This window comes from Galeopterus variegatus, unplaced genomic scaffold, assembly GCF_000696425.1.
Source record: "Galeopterus variegatus unplaced genomic scaffold, G_variegatus-3.0.2 Scaffold3538, whole genome shotgun sequence".
Lineage (NCBI taxonomy): Eukaryota > Metazoa > Chordata > Mammalia > Dermoptera > Cynocephalidae > Galeopterus > Galeopterus variegatus.
In genome coordinates, this window is record NW_007729649.1 from 112,574 (window position 1) to 128,995 (window position 16,422).

Here is a 16,422-nt window from a genome sequence, read left to right on the forward strand (position 1 = left end):
CCTCAGCGGGAGCGCCGCCGCGCTTCCCAAGCGGCGCACTGTAGCAGTGCGCCACCGGGCCGGCCCTCACTATATAACTTTTACCTCAAAAAAAGAAAAACCACATTTAATCCTGAACTCAACTTAATGATATGCATGCTGAAGTATTTAGGGATCAAACACACTGATGACTCATATTTGTTCTGAAATGCATCAAAAATAAGATGGATTGATGGGTCAATAGATACATAAAAAGCAAATATAGTAAAATGTTAATTATAGAATCTAGGTGGTGGGTATATAGGTGTTCACTGTACAATTCTTACAATTTTCCTGTATGTTTGCAATTTTTCATGATAAAATACTGGGGAAAGAACTGATACACTTAAAAATTCACCAACATTACAATGGCTGGAAAAGCCATCATTATTCTAATGACCCTATTAGTTCAACAATAAAGTGACAAAAGCAATTTGCTGTCTGACTCTAACTAAACTCCAGGAGAACTAAAGAAAAAAAAAAAAAAAAAAAAAAAAAACCATACCAGACCAGCATCAGACCTAATCCAATACCCAAGTAGTGTCGATTTGTGGAGAAAGTAACCAGAGACCACTGGTGTATAATAAATCAGAAAACAGGACACTAAGGCATGAAAACACATAAAGAAATCAGGTTCACCTGATTGACTACTTCAAAGTAGACGCCAAGTGTAGACGTGGGATCCAGGCCACAGATTTTCCACTGACTTGTGCCACCGATACCAAGCTCCTATGGGTGAGAAGAGGAATTAAAAGAACAACAACAAAAAACCCACCCCTGTGGTTAACTGCTAATGAAAAGTACTGAATGAGTAGGGCAGTCCACTTAGAATATTTTCTTCTAGTTGAAAATTTAATTGAAAATACTTTACTAAAAAAAGTACAATTACAGACCAGAAGGCAGCTTAACATTTACATTAATAGTACTTTATTATAATTTTGTTCTATTTTTATTTTTTGGTGGCTGGCTGGTACAGGGATTGAGCCCTGGACCTCGCTGTTATCAGCACCATGCTCTAAACAATCAGCCAGCCCTACAGTACTTTTAAGCTTTTTACACTGGCACTCTGACCAATTTTCATGACATCATATATATTGTATATATGTCAGCCCTCTGTATCTGCAGTTTGTGCATCCATGGATTGAACCAACCACCAATCAAAAATATTTGAAAAAAATAAAAAATAATACAAAAATAAAAGATAATACAATTTTTTAAAAATACAGTATAACAACTATTCACATAGCATTTACATTGTATTAAGTATTATAAGTAATCTAGAGATGATTTAAAGTATACAGGAGGATGTGCATAAGTTACATGCAAATACTGCACCATTTGGAAGGGATTTGAGCATCCACGGATTTTGGTATCCTCAGACAGTCCTGGAACCAATTCAAGGAAAAACTATATATGATACATAACACTGAAGCCAACAAGAATCAAGTTAGCATTGAGGAAGAAGTAAATAGGAGAAAAAATTATCTACTTAGCTTGAAAGTTTGATGCACTTCTTTAAACATCATTATTAGAACAAGAAATAAAGAACTGGAGAACATTCGCTATAAAATATTAATTTCTAATCTGATTCTTCTATGCAAAAGCTACATATAAATTCTAAAAGAACTAAGGAAATTGTAGTGATATGAAGGCTGCTTTTTACTGACTAGTTGAATGGCTTCCAGTGATGAATATTAAGTTCACTAAAATGTGAACCAAAGTATCAGTTTCAGTCATGACATCTAGCAGAAAAGACAACAAATGTCAAAAATACCTAAAATCACCAACTGAGATCACTAGACTCTGAAACATACATTCTGTCATTCTAGAGGTGCTGAGTACTACATCATCAAATGTGACTGTACACTAAGAGAATCATGAAATTTTTTTTATGAGTATATTACTCCAAATGCACCCACTCCGCACACCATCAGCCGAGTATAGCTGATGCCAGTCTGGTCTCTCCACCAAGCCATGCCAGGAGCCTACATACCCTGGCCGCAGAACCAGCAATCCCAGGAATGTGATGGAGTGGGAAGAGAATGGGAAGATTCTTAAGTGAAATCACACAGTAGCTCTAAAGTGTACAGCAGAGAGGGCACACACTGCTTCGTCGTACTTCCTAAGCATGATTGTAAGATGGATTGATTTTGGGGTGTCCACCTTCCCTTTTAGTGGCCTTTACTAAAAGAAGCAGATGTTTAACAACTGCTGGAAAGTGAAGGGCTACACCCAAGAAAAATGGCAAAGAAGTCAAATGAGCTTGTATGCCTCCCCTTCTTGCCTTACTAACCCCTTTTCTAGGCATCAGGCCCAGAGTAGCCACAACCCTCCAGAGCCCCAAAACAATTTTCTCACTAATACACAAATTCCTTCCTTAAGCATCTACCCTATAAATGCCTTTATTGGAAGAAGAGTAAAGACAGAATTAGAAGCTGGCTGGGTAGCTCACTTGGTAGAGCATGGTGCTGATAACATCAAGGTCAAAGGTTCAGATCCCCTTACCAGCCAGTTGCCAAAAACAAAATTAGGAAATCACCAATTTATAATTCTCCAATGAAATAAACTGATTCAAGTGAGAATAATCAGTGAATGCTAAAAATCATTAGGCTGTTGGTAAACAAGATTTTCATAATGTGCTACAATCTCTTTCAACAGATTTCAAGCAAAGAGGAAATGTACCCTTACAGTGGAAAGGTGCAGGGCAATTACCACCTTCACCACAGGATCTAACTCAGCACCACTAACATGGGATGAGTGGACATAAGCACCTCCAGATGTAACACAGCATGAAACTCACATCACCCGGGAAGTATGCTTGACAAGGTTTCCCCCACCATGCATATCATACCTTTAGACCTAACTTCTGCTTTACGATACAGGGAGGAAAGGAACAAGCTAAACACCACTGTGAGGAAAGGATTAGACACATGGAGAATGTGGGATATTCTACGGGAGAAGACACCAGGCACTGTCTCTTTGACAAATCAATGTCGTCTTTTTTTCTTCAATGTCTTTCTTCTTTTATTTTAAAGCAAAAAACATAAATGAACAAAAAGAGAGGACTATTCTAGATTTTAAAAAACTAAGGATATATATAATAACAAATGAAATGCTGCTGGGGGAAAAAAATAGCTACAAAGGGCATTTTGGGGTAAATTAGAGAAAGAACATGGACTAGATATGACATTAGGAAATTGTTGTTAATTTTCTTAGGTTTGATAATGATATCATGGTAGGAGAATATCCTTATTTTTAGCAGTGTATATTGAAGTTTTTAAGGACTAGATGTCATATTGTCTACAAATTATTTTCAAAGGTTCTAAAGCAACTATGGCAAATAGATGACAATCAGATAAAGCAAATGTGGCCAAAAAAAAAAAAATGATGATGAAGCAATTACGGCAAAATGTTAACAATTGTGTGACTCTGACTCTAAATGGTGGTACACAGGAATTCATTACACTCCTCTTAAACTTCTCTGTATGTGTGAAAATTGCATTTTCCTCCTCTTTGCATCCTCATCCCCCAACCAAAACTTTCCTGGCCAAACTCTACTGGAACAGCCCATCAATCAGTTTGTGCTGGGCCGGCCTGTGGCTCACTCGGGAGAGTGTGGTGCTGATAACACCAAGGCCACAGGTTCGGATCCCATATAGGGATGGCAGGTTTGCTCACTGGGTGAGCGTGGTGCTGACAACACCAAGTCAAGGGTTAAGATCCCCTTACCGGTCATCTTTAAAAAAAAAAAATCAGTTTGTGCTAATTCATAAAAATATCCTCTTAAACTACTTCAGGTAGGCTTCATCAGGCAGATTTTAAGTTTGGAAAATAACCGCAACAGGGCAGCCTTCCTAAGCCCTGCCAGAAAATAGGGCTACAAGCCCCTTAGCCCTCCGGTGTAATGAGTGAACTCATCAGGTGGACTTTTGCAAAGTGACTTGCTTCTCCCAGGGGACCACAGGAATGTTCTCTCAAATTGCCTGCCTCTGCCATGCTTGACAAAAGTTTAATTTATATAGTCACTCAGGAATGTTTGTTGCTGATGAAGACAAATGATGATGACGTGAAAGCTGATATCTGTGGGCTTCCAGTGTGCCCAGGCATTGTCCTGTTTCACGTGACTAACTCATTTAATCCTCCCAACAATGCGGTAAAGTAGGTACTGATATTATCCCCATTTGCCAGATGAAGGCATTGAATCACTGGGAGATTACGTACCTTGGCCAGGCAAGGCAAGCGTAGACCTTTGCCAGGACTGCCTGGAGAGGCCCACCAGACCAAATGGTTTGCTTATTGGCAAGTAAAGTACAATCAGAGGAAGTGGGCCATCATCAAAGCCACTCATCCCCAGTAATAACCAAACTGCTCACACACACTCAAGATTTGTTACTAGAGAACCCAGATGTTTGCATATACAACAGCCTCATCCGCTGCCCAACCAACTCATGGTGGTCTCTGTTGTATGAGGATCATTATTAGCTGAGAACGAAACAAAGGTATCACTTCTAAGGGCAATGAGCACATAGATTTATTCCTGAAGGATTTTACTGAATGCTTGCCTTGTGCTGAACAGAATGCCTGTGGCTCTTTGGCACAGAGACCCAAGTGTGGGTGGTGGAATCAGGAGACCTGGGCTTTAGCTCCTCTACGTCAGCTATGAATCTGAGCAAAATACTTAACCTCTCTGAGTCTCTGTTTCCTTCACTGACCCTTTAGACAGATGAATGGACAGATGGAAATAACACTACCTCTCAGAGTTGTAGTCCTCAGGGAGGGTTGGTGCTTCTCCCCTCACCACACACACACCCGACAGGTGACACAATGCAAGATTGTGTCACATGTTCCAACACTTCTAATGGATTAAAGCCAGGGCAGAGGGTGAGGGTGCTGGAGGAGTTTGCCTTACGTTTTCTGACACACACGGTCCTTTCACTTTCAGAGATACACATGGACCAATGGCTCCTGCAATCTTCAGTTCTCGAGAGGTCTAAAACAAATTACATAACAGTATAAAGTTAAAAATCACTGAGATCCACCCTGCTATCATGATGGCTACATGAAAGCTTAGAGGAAAAATATGACAGTGTTATCACTCTGTAAAGAAAATTCCACATGGATTACAGTATACAATTGCTCTCCTACAAGATTTTCCAGGGCCAATGTGAGCTGATTAAAACTTTAACAAAATCTACCTTTAGAAACTGCGCTATCTTTGCTCCATTTTCAACTCTCTCAACTCACTTTTCAAACTTTAAAATATTGTACACATAGAAGATAACAATTCTGCCAACAATATTACATTCTTTTCCCATCCCACATACATTCATAATTATTTACATATTACTAATCAGTGAACATACTGTTCAGTGTTGCTTTAAAAAAACTTAATTCAGGGGCCGGCCCGGTGGCGCACTGGATAGTGCGCTGCTTGGGAAGCGCGGCGGCGCTCCCGTCCGAGGGTTCGGATCCCACATACGGACCGGCTCCCGCTCACTGGCTGAGCGAGGCACGGGAGCAACACCGAGGCTTGCGATCCCGTTGCCGGTCCCCGGTCCGGTACGGGGGCAACACTGAGGGTTGCGATCCGTTGCCGGACACGGAAAAAAAGACAAAAGACAAAAAAAAAAAAAAAAACTTAATTCAGGCTGGCCAGTTAGCTCAGTTGGTTGGAGCATGGTGTTATAACACCAAGGTCAAGGGTTTGGATCCCTATACTGGCCAGCCACCTTAAAAAAAAAAAAAAAATCTACGTATGTTGGCTCTGTCATTATGCTGGAGCTCATGAATTAAGTATTTTTGTTTTGTTTTGGGTTTTTTGGCAGCTAGCTGGTACAGGGATCCAAACCCTTGATGCTGATGTTATAACACAGTGCTCTAACCAGCTAACTGGCCAGCTGTTGTTACTTACATTTTTAAATCTGATTCATTTCAACAAAGTCCCTTCCTCTTCATCTTTAAAAAAATAAAATCTCAGGCATCTGAGAATGCTGTTTAAAGTTTAACCTAGATGATTTAACAATTATCTCAAATTCTACAAGTAGTAATTCCAATATTTTCTAACAGTTCCTTTTAATGTTTTCTCAATGACTTAGAATCAACTGTATGGGGCTCATAAATCTCTACACAGAAAAACAAATCTAAACTCACAATGCTATCTATGTTAAAGCACTCTGGCTGTTCTTCAGGGAGACACTAAATATAAACCACAGCTCTATGCCACCCTGATGGCTGGGTGGACACAGACCACTGTGTGGTTGCCTCTGTCTTCAAGCCACAGTGCTGCTCCTAACACCCACCCATCACCCCTTCTAACTCCTGCTGTCCTAAAGCAGGGCGGAGCATAGCCTTGCAGGGGAACCAGTCAACTCTTTGTACAGAACATTAACAAATACACAGGTCATCTTCGAGAAGCAAAGGGATAAAGTGAATAATATACTTTGTGATAGCCTTTTCTTGGGATCCTTTTATTTGGCCCTCAGATGCCTGTGTCCAACAGGCTGAGGTTGCAGGATTCTGACTACTGAAGAAGAACACTGTAATTCCATTAAAATCTTAAAAGTCTATCGTACCTTTACTTCCAAAGCAGCACCAAATGCCATTTGGAAATCCCCATGAAAGTCTTTACTAAAAATTCTTTGGAATGTCTGTTTGAACAGAGAAGTGTTGAAAGAATCTCCCATAACCATGTACCCTCTAGATAAGAAAAAAGAAAAAAGAAAGTGAACGTTAGGATAACCAAAAGCCTTTCAACGCTTTTCACTATTTATAAACAATAATTTAAAGAAAAAACAACCATGCCTATAAAGGTACAACTAACTTAAACAGAAAACAGCAAGTTTAATTTATACTTACGAAAGAAACTATTTCTAAAACATAAAACAGAATGCTTAAGAACAGTTCTATATTTTTATTACTGTGGTTGCCATACAAATCTAAAGAGATGATAAAATTCCATAGAACTATACATACAAACATACAAAAGAAAAAATGAGAGCACGTGAAAACTAGGTAAACCCTAGTAAGGTCTGTAGTATAGTTAATGGTATCATGCCAGTGTCAATTTCCTGGTGTTGACATTATACTGTATTTACGTAAGATGTGAACATTGGGAGATGCTAGATGAAGAGTATAGAGGCTATTATAAATAGAGCTCCAATAAACATGGGAGTACAGGTATCCCTTTAACCTGATGATTTCCTTGACTGGGTAAGGAAAATGTGGTATATATACTCAATGGAAAACTACTCTGGGCCGGCCCGAGGCGCACTCGGGAGAGTGCAGCGCTTGGGTGCACAGTGGCACTCCCGCCACGGGTTTGGATCCTATATAGGCATGGCCGGTGCGCTCACTGGCTGAGTGCGGTGCGGCCGGTCACAAAAAAAAAAAAGAAAACTACTCTGCCATAAAAAGGAATGAAATTCTGGCATTTGCAGCAACATGGATGAACTTAAGAGAAAATTATGTTAAGTGAAATAAGCCAGGCACAGAAAGAGAAATACCACATGCCCTCACTCATAAGTGGGAGCTGAAAGAAAGAAAAGAAAAGAAAGAGAGAAAGAATTACACTAATATAGTGAACTTTCAAAAAAAAAAAAAAAAAAAAAAAAATTACCCAAAAAAAGGGAACTTTAAAAAAAAAAAAAAAAAAAAAAGAGAAAAAAATACACAAAAAAAGTGAACTTTCAAAAAAAAAAAAAAAAAAAAAAAAATTACCCAAAAAAAGGGAACTTTAAAAAAAAAAAAAAAAAAAAAAGAGAAAAAAATACACAAAAAAAGTGAACTTTCAAAAAAAAAAAAAAAAAAAAAAAAATTACCCAAAAAAAGGGAACTTTAAAAAAAAAAAAAAAAAAAAAGAACAGAACTATGGTTATTAGAGGTGGGAGAAGGGGAGGGGGTTAGTGAGAAATTAGTTAAGGATCACAAAGACTGACTGGATTTTGTAAAAATGAGTATACTAATTATCCTGATTTGATCACCACATTTTGTATGTACCCTACCAATATATATTATCAATTATTTTTCAAAAAAAAAAGTATAGAGGGACCTCTCTGTACTCCCATCACATTTATAATCTCTTGTAAATCAGCAATTATTTCAAAATAGAAAGTTAAAAGAAAGAAAAAAAGAAAGAACCCTTCAATCAATAAGCCCACTAGTTTAAATTGGATATCTATTGAGAGAACCTATCTCCAACTCTTCTCATACTTCTTTGGTATGAAAAAATACCTAGGCTGTGGGAAATCCTTTTCAAGTTAACTCACTGCCTCAAAACAATGAGTATTTGACTTCACAAGAATAATTTTTTCTAATTTATAAATATTGATATTCATCCTTTATTGAAGTTAGAGGAAAACACTGTTCACAGTTTCAACACTTCATGTATTTGGGCAGAGAAGCACACAGCTTGATGTGTGTCATGCATTCAGGATCTCAGAACTTGGAAGAACACGAGAAAGATGGTATAACTACCTTTGAGTGTCTGAACCCTTCAGCAAGGGGTCAGCTATTTGGCCCCAAATATCCACTGTCCACCTCTTCCTTAGTTACGTGTTCCATGGCTGCCTGGAATAAAGATGACGTTTCCCAGCCTGCCTTGTGTGTGGCCATGTGACTCACACATGTTGCAGTGCCCTCTATGACATGTGGGGTGTGTTCTTAAAGAAGAGGCATATCCTTCTTTGACCTTCCCTCCTTCCTGCTGCTGTGGCTCGAGCTCCAACAACCATCCCGAACTACAGACTGCATATTAAGGGTGGTAAAGCAGCTAGGTAGGAGCCTCAGCCCCCAGTGATGATGAGATCAATATACCAGCCCTGTGCTGCCTATCACCAAAAGAGAAATAAGTTTGTTTTGGGTTTTCTGTCACACTCACACAAACCTAATCCTAATTCATACTCGCCCCTCTACAACACACCCCATTATTCCACATTTGGACAGCTCTGACTGTTAAGATCTTTATACTGAGTGAAATTCCATTTCCCAGAAGCTTCCACCCACTGGTTCTAATTCTACCCTTTGGTCACATACAGAACAAATCTGATTTCTTCTCCACAAAACAGTCCTTCAACTGTTGAATACTGTTCTCATGCCCGCATCTGTCTTCAGCTAAATCTTCTCCAGCTCCTTCAGCCATTCTTCCTCTGCTCCCCTTTGAACATCTCCAGTTCCTCTATATAGCCCCTTTAAATTGAAATGCTCAAAGGAAACTGACATAATGTGGATAAATTGTGGCTAGCACCAAGGAAGCCAAGACTATGATCTTCCTTGAAGATAATCTCCTATACCATAGCCTAGGATCACCTTGCCATTGCTGAAAATCATCCCAAACTGCTGGTTCACCTTGAGCTATCAATTAGAACCTCTAAATCTTTTTTTAAAAATGTCATTACTAACGCATTTGTACAATAGGTGATCTGACCTGAATGCTAAGCTTTTTAGAGTCAAAGACCTCAGCAAGAATCTAATGAAAGCTATGGCATCTCTCCACAGAAAAAATATACAATCTCAGAGATGTTCACAAATACACTAAAGTTCGCCTGTGGGTGCAGCACGTCAGGAACTCCCAGAGGGCCTTGGTAAGAGTTCACCTTATTAAATGTAGCTAACTGATACAGCTCTATCAGTGTCATTTAATTTCTAACACATCTGGGCCGGCCTGTGGCTCACTCGAGAGAGTGCAGTGCTGATAACACCAAGGCCCCGGGTTCGGATCCCATATAGGGATGGCCGGTTTGCTCAATGGCTGAGCATGGTGCTGACAACACCAAGTCAAGGGTTAAGATCCCCTTACCGGTCATCTTTAAAAAAAAAAAATAATAATAATAATTTCTAACACATCTGTTACCCTCCAGGACAGCTGCATGTGACTCGGGTTCTACCCTCTATCCCTTGACTCAGTGAGGACCAGCATCACCTGGAGCTTCTTAGAAATGCAGAATCCCAGGCCCACCTCACAGCTCTACACCAGGGCTTCTCTAATTCTTCTGTGCATCAAATCACCGGGGATCTTGTTCAAATATGAGTTTGATTCAGTAGGTCAAGAGTGAGGCTCAAGACGTTGCATGGTTCTCAAACTCTGTTCCATGTTAGAATCACTGGAAGAACGTTAAAAATGCTAATGCCCAGGGCCGGCCCGGTGGCACGCCGCTTGGGAAGCGCGGCGGCGCTCCCGCCCGAGGGTTCGGATCCCACATACAGACCGGTTCCCGCTCACTGGCTGAGCGAGGCGCGGGAGCAACACCGAGGGTTGCAATCCCGTTGCCGGTCCCCGGTCCGGTACGGGGACAACACTGAGGGTTGCGATCCGTTGCCGGACACGGAAAAAAGACAAAAAAAAAAAAAAAATGCTAATGCCCAGACCATACCCCATGGTAATTAAATCACAATCTCTGGGGACGAGACCCAAAGCAAGAGTAGTTTTTAAAGCTCCCCTGGTGATTCCAACATGGCTTCAGACAAGTGTTCCACATCAGTGGTTCTTATACTTTTATGTGCACCAGAATCTCCTGGAAAGCTGCTTCCCCAGTTTCTGATTCAGGAGATCTAGGGTGAGGCCCAAGAATGTACATGCCTAACCAGTTCCCACGAGCCTCCAAGGTTGCTGGCCCAGGCACTACTGCACACTGAGAACCACTGCTCTGCACTCCGACCTGTGAATACAATACTAACTTGGGCTCTAAGTCAGTGTATCTTGTAGCACACCCTCTAGGCTGAGCGTGCACTAGGTATTCACAAAGTGTAGTCACATAGCCAGGTCAAATTTCCCCTAATTGCTCCAGCATTCAGACCCTATTTTCCTCCCTTCTCACAAGGAAGTGCCCTGCTAAAGGCCAGATACTCCATGCTTGCTTGCTTTCCTGACCTGGTCTCCGTAACAAGTCTAACAACTCTAAGGAAGAAATGAAGTTATTAATATGACTTCTTCATAGTGAACCCTTGGGACCTCCTGCTAATCACTGCTTCTTGCTCCAAGGGGCCCACACCCCTCCCTAGCCACTGAAACCACAGCCCAGAGCTACCTGAAAATTTCTCTAAATTGTCCTTGCTCATCCCTATGGCTCTGCCACTCATTTCCCTTTCCTTAACATAACATGCTCACTTTTCCCAAGTGTTCACTGTCAACATACCCAGTAAGATTTGTACAACACTTCATCTCCAAAAGTCCAGTTTGATCAAGAGCACAAGCATAAATATCAATGCAGTGACCATTTGCAGCAGCTCGATTAGCAAGCATCTCATAGTGCTGTGAAGAGAGGAAAACTACCTTCAGGAAAAAGTAACATTATTCCCAAGGTATGCCTTAATGTACCAAAGGATGTAATCAAACATAAGAATACAGAAATCATTTTCTTAAAATCATCCAAATCAAATAAAAATAGTTTTCAATATCAAAACACTCTGAGCAGTTTTAAAGCCACCCACTCTAACTCTAAGGTCTGAAAGTAGGGGCAGTAATTTAACAGCAGCCAAGATTTGGATGATCATCTCAGCAAGAGCATCTTGCTGACCATGATGCATGGCCTCAGCAAAGCAGCTCTCACTCCAGTTTACCACAATTACAGCCTGTATCCAAGAATACCTACCTTGGTTGCCTTTTTCATGAAACGGGTGTTATCTTTCTCAATATCATGCCAGGAACGAATAGGAATCTTTAACTCATCTCCAACCACCATGCCAGGCCCTTGGGTTGGGGGACCTCCAGTGAACAACATGATTCTGGCTCCCGTGTTTGGAAAAGTGCCCTAAAAGAGTAAATGGCAACATTTTAGAGGTATACAGCCCTACCTCCAAGTATAGTTTCGATTTCCCATAGAAAGACTCCAAAGATGAATTCTCTTCAGCTATTCTTAATACTGATGCTACTGCAGAATAATACAGATCATGATGCAGAAAAGCAGCACTTATATTCTTCCAACCTCATGGTTTTGTACTTTTATTAATTTAATGTGAGCACTTCCCATTGTTCTAATTCCTTATGTTTTTCATGAAAACTTTTGGTACTTTTAAAATATCAAGGGGCTCCTTTGACATGGATAATAATAATGATGAAGCATTTTCTGATACAATGACACAGACAGTTGGTTGACTTAGTCACAGCTGATTTCCAAACAAATTCAATACACTTTCTGAGAGCAAGTTTACATGATTTGAAGGGTCCCGGTAAATTCTGAATTACCTCTAACAAGCCAACAGCAATAGACAAAGCAACACCAGTGGATCTCAAAGGTCTCTTCCCCTGAGTTACAGGCCATGGATCCCTCTGCAGCTCCCCAAGAAGGTCAGTGAAGTTCATGTCTATCTTGTGAACAGGCTGCAGAAATCTGCACAATTTTGAATAGACAGATCCTGGTTAAATAAAGTACTCTGGTCTTCAACTCTAGGTGACACACAGTTACTGCTCTTCAAAATAATTATTCAGAGTAGAAAAACCTGCAACTTTTTTCTTCAAAGTTATCTTTAACTACAAACACAAAACAATCCGAAATAACTATTGAGGAATGTAATTTAAAGCATAATACTTAGCAATTTATATATGTAGCATGGAAAAACAATCAATAAGCAACAAAGGGCTGGCTGGTTAGCTCACTTGGGACAGCGTGGTGCTGACAACACCAAGGTCAAGGGTTATGATTCCTGTACCAGCCAGCTGCCAAAAAAGAAAAAAAAAGTTTTAAGCAGCAAAGAAATTCTAAGGACATGACTAATATGAATTTAGTCCAGGTAAGGTCCATTTACGTGGACAATCCTCATCACTCTAAAGATTCAGTTTGTATTTCTCTTGAGCCTCAGAAGCAACACAGAGAAAAACACTCTGGTTTCTTACCAGGGTAAGAGGTTGTCCCCAGCATATCAGGCAATGCATTTTTTCAAGTTTATGGCTGTTAACTGGGCCCAGGGCAGCCCCAGGCACTCGATGGGCTGAGTGAAGTGAGTACCTGTTAATAGGTTTGTTTGAGGGCACCCAAAAGAAACCTTTTTAATTTTTCCAATTTTACTTAAGGACTAAAAAGGACAACAGCCATGTGTCCAAGAGGCAGGAATGACTGAGTACAGTGGTCTCAAAACCTTTTTGCTAAGACATTAAATATTGGTTAGGCTTAATCATTTTTTTTCTCTAATAATAAGAAAACAAAAGTTCTAATATTTTTTCTTCCCTAACTCCCATGGGCCGTCCTGCCTGCCCACTACAGAATGTGTAACACTATATGTCGCCACCTCACCTGCTTGAAACAAAAGGGTGCTCCTGGGGTTGAGCAGGTCTTGCTTGCTGCATGGGCATAGCTGGCTTGGTCAGGCCCAGCATATCCTAAAAAAACAAAAAGGACTCATTTCCTATAACACTAAAAGTGAACAACTAATTAATTGTTAAGATATGCCCTTACTTCTGCTTCTGCAAAAGCAAGGAACAAACCTGTATTTGCTTTGCTGTTAAATCCTTGGTCCCTCGGAAGACGTAACTTTTGGAGATTCCTTCACAGCTTAGTTCATGAACCTGTACCATCCTACCAAATGTGATCAGACCCACAAGAGCATCTGGAGGAAGGAGACTCAGGGACATCTGCAGGGACTCTTTGAGTGCTTGAAGGTCATCTTCCTCCAGGCAAGTGTCGACCACATAGAGAAAGATCAGAGGGGATGGAGCACCTCGCTTAGGCAAAGAAAAACAGCACAATGATCAGTATACAAACACAAACAGCTCTTTTTAAAGCAAATCAGGTAGGAAAATGGCAAGTTTTCATCTACACTTACTCTCGGGATAAGGACACCTACACAAACTTCTACTTACCTCATTAAATGACTCAGATTCTAGTAAAACAAACTAAACATAAAAACTATTTGTATCAGGCCGGCCCGGTGGCGCACTGCTACAGTGCGCCGCTTGGGAGCGCGGTGGCGCTCCCGCCGAGGGTTTGGATCCCACATACAGACCGGTTCCCACTCACTGGCTGAGCGAGGTGCGGGCGCAACACCGAGGGTTGCAATCCCGTTGCCAGTCCGGTCCGGTACGGGCCCGACACTGAGGGTTGCGATCCGTTGCCAGACACGAAAAAAGACAAAAAAGGAAAAAAAAAACTATTTGTATCTCGTCCCGGCCAGCCACCAAAAAAAAAAAATCTATTTGTATCTAACAATTCACTCAAAATTTTTGAATACTACTATGAGCTAGACATTATTCAGGTCCTGGCATACATCAATGAACAGAAAGAACAAAGATCCCTGCCTACCTCAAGAAGCAAACTTCCTGGAATGGAGAGATTAAGGGCAACTGTGAATGCCGGGAGTGAGAGGCAGAGGGCAGGTTCAAGTACTAAAGAGAGAGGTCAGGACAGTCTCACTAAAAAAGTAACATTTGAGCAAAAACCTGGACGAGAGGGAGGAAACAATACAGAGATAGGGGAAGGAAAGTTCCAGCCTGAGAAAAAAGCTAGAGAAAAGGCCCTCAAGCAGGAGTGTTCCTGGCATTTGGAGAAGAATCTAAGGAGGCCCACTGGGCTGAATGAGGACACTCATAGAAACTGAAGTCAGAGAAGTAAACACATAGGGCTTTGAAGACTGTCTTTTCCTTTGGGTGAAAAGGGACCATTTTGACCATTAGACATTTCTGGGCAGAGAAATAACATGATACATGTTTTGAAAGTTATTCTGGCTAGAATAACATGATACATATTTTTAAAGTTATTCTAGGTTAAGAGTAAAATATAAATGGGCAATGGTAAAAGCAGGGACAACAGTTAGGAGACTACCAAAGTAATTCAAGTGAGAGGCAGTGGCTGACCCAGGACAGTTAGCAGAGGGGAGAGAGAAGTGGGTGGATTCTGGATATACTTGGAATAGACAGCCAATGGGATTTTCTAGTGGACTAGATATGGGATGTGAGAGAGAGAGGTGAAGGATGAGTATAAAGTTTTGTTTTTTTGGTTTTTTTTTTTTAATGTGCCAGATTGTTTATTTTATTTTATTTTGTCAATTTACAATGTGGTAGATTATTGTGGCCAATTACTGAAACCTCCTTCCCTCCTCCCTCTCCCCCCTCCCTCCTGACAATGTCCTTTCTGTTTGCTTGTCATATCGACTTCAAGGAATTGTAATTGTTATGTCTTCTTCCCTCCCCCGCACCCTGTCTAAGGTTTTTAAGGTGAACAACTAGAAGATGGAGTACCGTCAACTAAGAGAAGGCTGTGGAGGACAGGTTTTACATTTAATCAGCTCCACCTTTACTGTAGCCTTATATCAAGACCTGAAAACAATGCCAGTAACTACACACACACCAAAACCTCATGTGAAGGATCCTGCTGCCCTCATAGCTTTAAACCCTTTGGACAGGTAAGAGACACAGAAGCCAAAGGTTTTCAAGAGAAACTAAATATATTTAACACTGTTTATTAAATGCACCACAAAGAAGTTACCTGTATCACATATTCAATTGTAGAAAACTGGGGCATCAATTCAGCAGGTTGATTCACCTCAGATATGCCTGCATAAGCTGGAGGAAACTGAAAAGAAAACAAAGCAATGTTTTTATTAGGGCTGAAAGATGTTGACATTACACTTTTTATTTCCTATTTATAAAAATGGCTAATGACCACACATTAATTCTGAAAGCACAAAATATAGAACATATTACTAAAATATAAAAATCAGCATTTAAAACTTCCAGCTCTGTCTTATATTTATATCATTTTGTAACTTTTAAAAAAAGCAACATTTTTAGGAGTAGTTTTAGGTTATGCTGTAACTTCTAAATGTTTAAAAATACACTATTAAAACCACTTCTTGGGCTGGCCAATTAGCTAAGGTGGTTAGAGTATGTTGCTGATAAGATGAAGGTCCAGGGTTCAATTTCTGTACTGGTCAGCTGCCAAAAACAAACAAACAAACAAACATACATACATACATACATACACAACACATCCCCCCACCTTTTTTGGCAGCGGGCTGGTACTGGACTCTGAACCCATGATCTCAGTGTTATAAGGTTGTGCTCTAACCAAAAAGCCCATTTCTTAAGCACTGCTCTGCAAATTAATGACTGAGATTTTTTCTGTCTCATCAATAGTCTATGTATGTAAAAGGCTAGAGCCTTGATTTGGGTTTATGATTTCGGCTGTTATCAATAAAGTAATGCATGTTCAAGTATAGAAAAACTGGCAAGTTCAGGAAAATATAAGACAACAGGAGGGAAAAAAAGTCCCCAATTCCTATCACCGAGAGACAGCTACTGTCAACATTTTGGCATATTTCTTTCCAGACTTCTACCTGAGCACAGTTGATATCATCCTGTATATACAATTTTGGGACCTGCTTTTTGTGCTTAACATCATGGCAGAGGCATTTTCTTTTATTTTAAAACTCTCTACAAATTTTTTTTTTTTTTTTTTTTTTTTTTTTTTTTTTTTTTTT

The 16,422-nt window shown here is 40.3% G+C and overlaps 1 protein-coding gene across 2 annotated transcripts in view; it reads right to left on the reverse strand.

Annotated features, from left to right (window-relative positions):
- Nucleotides 1-16,422, reverse strand: part of SEC23B (Sec23 homolog B (S. cerevisiae)) — a 47,618-nt gene that overhangs the window by 20,381 nt on the left and 10,815 nt on the right. The window contains exons 1-9 of one of the 2 annotated variants that reach the window (XM_008585364.1): nt 15,429-15,513; nt 13,433-13,669; nt 13,242-13,327; nt 12,197-12,341; nt 11,604-11,762; nt 11,148-11,263; nt 6,591-6,714; nt 4,928-5,008; nt 658-747 (exon numbers count right to left, since the gene is read on the reverse strand). In XM_008585364.1, the coding sequence (XP_008583586.1) occupies nt 658-747; nt 4,928-5,008; nt 6,591-6,714; nt 11,148-11,263; nt 11,604-11,762; nt 12,197-12,341; nt 13,242-13,327; nt 13,433-13,669; nt 15,429-15,464 (1,074 nt within the window). In that variant the 5' untranslated portion in view covers nt 15,465-15,513. Of the gene's footprint in view, nt 1-657; nt 748-4,927; nt 5,009-6,590; nt 6,715-11,147; nt 11,264-11,603; nt 11,763-12,196; nt 12,342-13,241; nt 13,328-13,432; nt 13,670-15,428; nt 15,514-16,422 lie in introns of those variants that run through there. The other variant, XM_008585365.1, reaches the window with a different exon arrangement.